Source organism: Mus pahari, chromosome 9 (assembly GCF_900095145.1).
Source record: "Mus pahari chromosome 9, PAHARI_EIJ_v1.1, whole genome shotgun sequence".
Lineage (NCBI taxonomy): Eukaryota > Metazoa > Chordata > Mammalia > Rodentia > Muridae > Mus > Mus pahari.
This window is the reverse complement of record NC_034598.1, coordinates 39,320,758-39,329,333: the sequence shown is the minus strand read 5'-3', so window position 1 is coordinate 39,329,333 and position 8,576 is coordinate 39,320,758. Positions and strand designations below refer to the sequence as shown.

Sequence of the window (8,576 nt, the reverse complement as noted above, 5' to 3'; positions counted from 1 at the left end):
TAGAATAAGGAACAAAATACTCATGAAAGGATATAGGTACAGAGACAAAATTTAGAGCTAAGATGAAAGGATGGACTATCCAGAAACTACCCCATCCGGGAATCCATCCCATCATCAGCCACCAAACCAAGATACTAATGCACATGCCAGCAAGATTCTGCTGAAGGGATCCTGATATTGCCGCCTCTTGTGAGGTTATGCCAGTGCCTGGCAAACACCGAAATGGATGCTCACAGTCAGCTATTGGATGGAACACAGGGTCCCCAATGGAGGAGCTAGCGAATGTACGCAAGGAACTGAAGGGGGCTACAACCCTGTAGGTGCAACAACAATAAGAACTAATCAGTACCCCCTGAGCTTGTGTCTCTAGCTGCATATGTAGCAGAAGATGGCCTAATTGGCCATCACTGGTAATAGAGGCCCCTCGGTCTTGCAAACTTTATATGACCTAGCACAAGGGAAGGCCTGGGCCAAGTAGTGGGAGTGGGTGGGTAGGGGAGCAGGGGCGGGGTGGGGGGTATAGGGAACTTTCGTGATAGCATTTGAAATGTAAATAAAGAAAATAATAATAAAAAATTTTTTTAAAAAAGGAACACTGTTTTATGTAGACACATGCAACTCCATTCAGCATCATTTCTGTCACCATTGGAGATCCTGCCTAACAAAGAAAATTACTCATATCCCTGATGAAAATGTAATGAGACTTACATTTTAGAGATTCAATTTCAAAGTATTATTGAAAGTGCAAATAGCTAAAACCACTCACTCCAGGCTCGAGTCTCATGCTCCTCACGAATGCGCTTACCAGTACATCTGCTTTCCCGCTCAACCCCTTCCCGTAGTCGTCAGTCGCAATCACTTGAAACTTAAAGTAGGATCTTCTCATATTGTGGAAGAGCATGGCTGTCTTGATGAGCCCTGTGTATGTTTCCACCACAAACCCCTCTTTGCCCTCTTTAATAGGCGGTATGATGAGCCGATAGGCCATGGCACTGTAATTTCCCGTGTCCCTGTCGGTGGCCTAGGAAGAGAAAACCAGATGACAAATTGTCAGTCGGAAAGAAGAAAAAGTTACTGGAAAGCTTATTTCTACTGCCAAGGCTACTTGTGTAACAATAGCACAGTCCATTTCTCCTAATATTCCATTTCTCTGAATATCATTATGCATATGCAGAAACTACATCTACATATCAAGTAGTTTTCATCCCAATGACTCCGGGACAGTTATTATAATACACAAGATGCCAATCAATCAATTTTTACGCATCTATGAGGATGAATTCTAATTTAGGCTATGGATACAAATGATGAGCATGGTAGAATCTATTGGTTACTTGAAGATCATCACATGGCTGTGGGTACTCCCCCACCCCATATTTTCAGTAATTTTTTTTGCAATTTTTGTCTCTAATTTTTTCCTTAATATATTTTGGTTATGTTTTCCTCTCTTCATACTCCTACCGGGTCCCTTCTTACTTCTCTATCCACAAAACTTCACCTTCTCTTTCCCTCCAAAATAAAACAAAACAAAAACAAAAGAAAAAGGAAAACCAAAAACAAACAAAAATCCAAGTTTTGACCTAGCATGTAGTCTAAGAGGCAAGAAACACAAAGAACTATATACTGACACATCAAATTAAAATAAGTCAATGTAGTTTTTTCACAAATACCTTTATGCATATGTGAGTATATGCCAACTAGTCAATCTTGTAGCAAGACCAGAGTCTCTCTTTTGTAATCCCTCTGATTAGAAGAGGTTCCTAGTGCCAGGGAGTCATGGTTTTTTATCATTTAAGTAACAAAAGGTAATAACTATTTAGATTTTCCTTATTTTTCTTAAAAATGGCTAAGAACAGAATATAATTTCATTGGTTCTATGTCTTCTATTTAAGGGGAATTTTTCCGGATGTCAGTTTCAGATTTATTTCAGAGTGAAACACTTCACAAGGAAATAGTGTGGTCTGGAGTGGTTCTCAGGACTGAAGAACACTGCCTGCTCTTCCAGGGGATCCAGATTTGGTTCCTAGCAACAATGTGATAACTCAGAACCATCTGTAAATCCAGTTCCTGGATCTGATGCTCTCATGACCTGTGTAATAGGCACCAGGCATGCAAGTAGTGCCTAGCCATGTATGCAGACAAAGCACCCTTATACATAAAATAAAAAGCACTTTTAAAAAATGTTTAAGCATTATAAAAAATTGAAAATAAATAAATATATACTAGATCCTAATAAAAGTCCAAAGTCTATACAACTCAGTTAACTCTTATACAGGTAGAATAGGGATTTGGAATGGAAGCTGTGAACCTTCACATTACATTTTCCACTTTTAATTTTGAGTATATAACACAAAAAGGCCAAATGCAAGAGGAAAACGGGAAGGAGTGAATGCAGATAAGAAACGCACTCTGTGACAGAGCATCTAAAGCTAATTGTTTTCCTAATTCTGCCATGGTCTTTGTGTTTGGGCTAGTGGCCAAGTGCATAAAATATTTTCAAAACAGAACACATATTTAAAAACATTGTGGATAAGAGAATCAGATAATGTCACCAGGCTACATGTAAATTATTCAGAATACACATCATTCATATTTCTGTTTTTTAGCATTTTTCTATTACATGGTTATTCATATTTTTATCAGCACTTAACCTAAGCCATGATATAGAATGCATTTTCAGTTTGCATTAAACTCTGAGAGATATACCAATTTAATTTAATAGCAAGAAAAATACTGCTAAGAAAGCTACCATTCTTGTTATATAGAGTAGTGATGCCTACTAAAATGTTCTGGGTGCTGATAGGGAACATCTCAAACTGTTCTAATCCTAGCAGCAGAAGTCAGCCATCTATGACCACCAAGAATTTGAAATGAGGCTTAGGTGGCAAAAGAGCCAGGACTCTCATTTAATCCAACTGAATTACAGAGCATTAGTGCTGGTATGTAAACAATGACTATGAGAAATAGTAGCTCATATTATTAAGTATCGTATAACTTGACTTGGCTTTCTATATACTCCAAATATTTCAAGCATTTCAGGATGGCCCCATCTGCACAAGGGAAGTTATCTTATACAAAATAATCCAGATACCTCAAGTCAAGACAGAAAACAAATTACAACTTGTCTAAGTGGCTGTCATGGTTAACTCTGGTTGCCAACTTGACTGGATTCAAAATTACCCAGGAGACACATCCGTGGGAGTGTCTGTGGGGTCCTTTCCAGAGATGTTTAATGGAGGAGGGGAGATGCTCCCTAAATGTGGGCAGTACGGTTCCCCTAGACTAGTGTCTCAAACCAAAGGAGATGGAAAGGTGGACGAAGCCATGCAGACACCAGAAACCATCTGGGTGACTACAGATTCAATGTGTCCAGCTAGCTGCCTCATGGTCCTGCTGCCATGCCTTTCTTAGCATGATGTGCATTATCCTCAAACTCAAACCAAAGTGAGCTTTTTCTTCTTACATTGCTTACATCATTTAATTCCCCCCCAGCAACAGCTTAACTCCAGTTGCTAAGGTTCCTCAGCAAGAGGAGGGTAGGCATGCTACTTCAGCTCGTTTTCTCATGTGGTCTGATGTTCAGCTCAGCACAGTTGGGTTTGGACACTGGCATCCCAGGGATGAGATTTCAATTAGCTTTCCATTCTCACTTACAGGAGAAAGAACGAGTAATTAAAGTTAACCTTTTAGAGCGTTAAACTGTGATGGCTTTATTCATTTCATGGAGAATAGCAGAAGGGAAAAAAAAAAGTATTCACAACTAAAATTAAACTCGGAATCTAAACCAACCAACCTGAGATGAGGCTTGGACAAGGGGCTGGGAAGATGGCTCAGTTAATAAAGCAATGGTCTTGCAAGCATGAGGGCCTGAGTTTGATTTCCAGATAAAAAAAATCTGGGTGTGGCTGACCAGTGAACCCCGGGATTCTCCTGTTCCTACCTCTTCTGTGTTGGCCAGCCTGCCTAGTCTACTTGGTGACTACCAGCCACCGAGAGACTCTCAAGATGCTAACACCAGAGGCACAACACTTCAGGTTGCCTTCTGGCTTCTACTTGCACACACACACACACACACACACACACACACACACACACAGGCACACACACCCCTATACATAAACACATACACCCAGCACATACAAACATGCACAGATTTGATTTTAAGTCATTCAACCTTTAATTTTTGGTTAATTAAGGCTTCTCTTCAAAGAAATCTATTGTTAACGTAAACTTTGAAATATAATAGCCATGCCTAAAGTATATTAAGTTATGGCTGTACAGAGCAATACATTTTTGGAAAATGTATGTCTATGAAGAATCAAAACTCTGCAGCCGTTCATGTCTACACTCCTGCCTCAGTCAGACCCATGCCCTTCAGGGAAGCTACTTGACCTGGCTGTATTATTGCTTAGGTTTGCTCATTTTCCAAGTTTATAGATAGATTCAGCACAAGTCCTACTTCATGGCTCAAGTCTTTCACTAAGATTTGGGTTGCGAGGCTCAATTCTGTTTAGTTTGAAGATAGTTGTTAGCAACACAGTGAAATTTACATAGGAAAGATAGTTATTGTACAATCATAGCAGTTGCTCGCTACATTAACTAAAATCACACAGCTCCTACTGACTAACTTCCCATTTAAAAAAATTGTTTTGCTCCCTAATTTATTACATTATGGAAACTACAACTCAGTCATATTTCATAATAAATGACTGAGGTGTTTCTGGTAGTAAGCTTTTTTTCTGAAGCAAATCATCACTCTATAAAAATCTCAGAAATATCATTTTAGAATTTTGCATATTATGATCATAAAAATAGTAGAACTGAAATACAGTTTTTTACAAGAGCAGGTTTGGTAGATATTTGAATCCCTGATGCTCTGTTTTTGTGTGTTATACAGTTTTAGTGCGCTTTCATTTCAAGGGATACCAACTTAAGCTCAGTCACTTAAGCATTTCACTTCTGAAGGTAGTCACAGAACAGCTGCCAGGAGCTTGTGGATTTTGGGAGCGCTCTCCTCTCTCTAACAAGAACATAGAATTGGATGGTGGTTGCCTATAGAGGTAAAATAGAAAATGACAGCAGCTGATTAGTTCTGGAGCAACACCTAGTGTGCCCAAGTTCAGTTTAGGACTGTATCTCCTCAGAGAGACCTGAGCCAGATGGCTTAAAGCATCTGCCCTTCAGACACACACAGACAAGGATCAAATATTCTCATAAAAGAACTGATAAAATATGACATGTCTAAATACATACTGACTCTCAAAGTGCCAGCCATAAAACTCAGTGCACAATTTGAAATTTGGGTTAGGATGTACAAAGGTAGCATGCAAAAAATAATTTTTATATCCATTTTCCCTTCTGGCACCTTAGTGGCCGTCAGTAATGATTCTGAGACTAACTGGTTATTAAATACCTAGGCCACAAGCCTTAGCTCATTCCTTTTGACTAGTTCATAACTTATTTAACACATTTAAGCTATTCTATGTCTACCATGTGTTTAGTCTGCTCTCCTTCTTCCTTAGAGTCTCCTCGGCGTCTCCCTGCTGGTTCAGTCTAGTGTCTCTCTTTTATATCTGTTTCCCAGAATCCTCTCTCTTCCTGCCAGTGTCCTACCTCCTTCCTATTTGCTGACTCAGCTCATTGGCCATCAGCTGTTTTACTGACAGGTGATGTTCATAAGAGATTCTGTCTATAGCACAAGCACCTTATCGGCGAGAGCATCATCACTGTCTGCTTTCTGCTCTGAGTAGTTCTAACCAGATTTTGTTTGCTTACTCTTACATTTTGTTTTATGTTGAGGGGGACTTCAATAAGTCCCCCCTTTGAAACTCACTTTTAACTTCTGTTTCTTATCTGTCAGTGAGATGAATTGTGTCCCATGTATGTTATTGTAAATAGACATATTTCTACATATATCTGCTACATTGTGATTGCGATGTGCTGAAAATTATGTTTATGTAATTATATTTAATGGCTATGAACAGCATGAGCATTAGAGATTCTAGCTATTAGAGCTGTTAAATTCGCATTACAATAGCAGGAAGGGTTTCCTTTTCTAAAATATGTTTGTATCAATAAATATAGACATTTAAGCACTCAAAACCTCAATTAATTTAGGCTTGTCATTTTAGACATACAAGATTATATCTCCCTTAAGACATAATAGATTAATAATTGATTTCTTATTGAGGTCAGGGAGCATGCACTTGGTTTTCATAATCATCTTTGATTTTATTTATATTTTCTTGTTTTCCTTGTCTCCAGGTCCCATTTGCCTCAGTCTTTCAAACCTTCCTCCTCAATTGAAACCCACATACTATGTACAGAAAAAAAACCTCTCCACTTATTACTGAATCCAAGGATGTCAATATCGAGTTCTCTGTTTTCCTCTTCAACTTCTTTTTAAGTGCAGGTTTCATGTAGATGGCATTCTTGGCTATTTATCTTCAATTCTCAGGCTAGTGACATTCCTTGATCAGTGCACTGCCTGATCGCCTCTCTAGAGCTAAATCTCACGGAGGCGTCGGCCCTAGGGAAATGTCCTGTCTCAGGAAGATTAAACCCTAATGCTACTCATCACAGCACAATGCACTCATCATGGCTGAAACCTCAGTTGCTAGTGAATTTTCAAGTCTGCCCTCCCCCTTGAGACATTAGGTTTGGAGTTCCTGTCCCCCTCTGCTCCCCTTTCAAAATCACACTGTGGTTATCTTGTCTTTGTCCCTTGGATCAACAGAATCCTAAGTTTAGACCTTACAACTGAAGATGGAGAATTTAAACAAAACCATCAGGAAGACGAGTGTGATCATAAACTCGCAATTTTTGAGTTACAAAGTGTGCTTTGCTCCACTTAGAAAACCTTTCCTGTAAACAGCGACTTGTCTCGCGTGGATAACTTAGCCCGTTTGTTTACAGCATCTTCTTCTGTCTCCTCTAGAGATGTACACATTCTAATTTACATGGAATTTCAGGATATCAAGTGTGACATTTCTCAGCTGTTCATCTTGGGAGTAGAATGTCTTTACCTGTGACATCTGTCAGCTCTTATAATCTTAAGAGTCGCAGCCGACCCTCCTCTCCCATCAAAGGCACATTCGCAGCGATAAGCGCCTCTCCCAGGTCTCCGCACATGGAACATGCTATCATTACCCTGTCACTTTAACCTTTTCCTCTTAAAACTATAAAAGCAGATTTGTCTTCTCCATTAAGACAAAGCTTTTACTTTGATGCTAACTGCACTGCTTTACCTGTTTTTATAGTTCAGGTCTCTACCACCCCTTTCTAGAGTTCCTTACCTCCACCTCTTCATTGAAATGTAGCCAGACCCATACCTCTCCAGAAAGAGCTAATCTTGTAAAGTCGGCCTTCAAATGAAGCTTAGGTTCCAATCTAGCAGTCTGTGCTCTTGCAGGGTCAGGGTGTGTATGGTGTGGGTGCACACTTCAGTGTCAGCTAACATCTGCTCATCATTCAGTTTCCAGTGCTGTGTGACACCTCTCACATACAGTCTCACTGTTAGTCTATTGTTATTTTTCAAGTCAATGAGGAAGGCCACAGAGACCACTAATCTATGGCTAATCGTACAGGTGGGTGGTAGCCCAACAGCGTGGGTCTTACGCTACACCTACACAATCCAAAACGTCAGAATAACAGGGATTTAAAACCCCTTGAAAATGAAGGGTAAACCATTCTAAGATTCCCCTCCCCCAGATGCAAGAAGGAGATGAGAAGAAAAATAATAAATGCAATGCCAGAATCTAAGTGCTCATGTTTCTTTCAACGCTGGTATTTTGGTATTTTGAAAAACACTCCTATAGTGTAGTGTGGTGTAGGAAAGCTGGCTTTTGCATGGTGATTGGTGCACGGGGGAAGAGTTTATAGGAGGGGCTAAGTGTCCCTTTATCTACTTCTACCATGTAAAGACATAGTATAAAGACAGCTATCTAGGAGACAGGGATTAGGTCCTGGTGAATCTGCTGAAACCTAAGTTGCTAATGAAAAGACCCAAGAGAAAAAATGTATATTGCATGTAATTCCCTTAGTTATAAATGCCAGAATGGATAAGTACAAACACTAATATAATATATAAATCTTATTATTTACTTAATACTTTTTTATTTGTTTTTTTGTTTACTTTTAGTGTCTCATTATGTACCCCAGGCAGTCCTTGGGGCCAGCCTCAAGTGCTATGATTATAGATGTGTACTGACTTGTTCAGATGATGTGTCTAGCTAAGAATGTGACAACCTTGATGTTAATGGTGGTTTCTGCTTGGATGCCATTCTTTTTCCTCTCTTCCTCCATTAGTATGAGGGCCTAGTTGAACAGGTAGCAGGGTTTGCTCATGGAAGAGGATTTAATAGGACTCTCTTCCCAGAAAGCACAAGTCTCGCTGTGAGTGGGAGAATATTCCTCCCTTCTCTCCAGCTGTGTGTCTGCTGCTGCTACAAAACTGCTTTGAGAGTTGCAGAGCTTAAACCCTAACACCAGCCCAGTCGTCCAGCGCCTGTCCCGCCCAAGGAGGGGTGTTCGCCTGGCGGCAGTCCCCAGGCTGACCCGGCACCGGCACCTGTCCC

General features: G+C 40.0%; 1 protein-coding gene across 3 annotated transcripts in view; it reads right to left on the bottom strand.

The window, feature by feature from the left end:
• The window catches only part of Pcdh15 (protocadherin related 15), a 1,443,732-nt gene that overhangs the window by 60,481 nt on the left and 1,374,675 nt on the right, over positions 1 to 8,576 (bottom strand). For all 3 annotated transcript variants that reach the window (XM_021204350.1, XM_021204353.1, XM_021204349.1), the window contains one exon: positions 806 to 1,021. In XM_021204350.1, the coding sequence (XP_021060009.1) occupies positions 806 to 1,021 (216 nt within the window). The remainder of the gene's footprint in view (positions 1 to 805; positions 1,022 to 8,576) is intronic.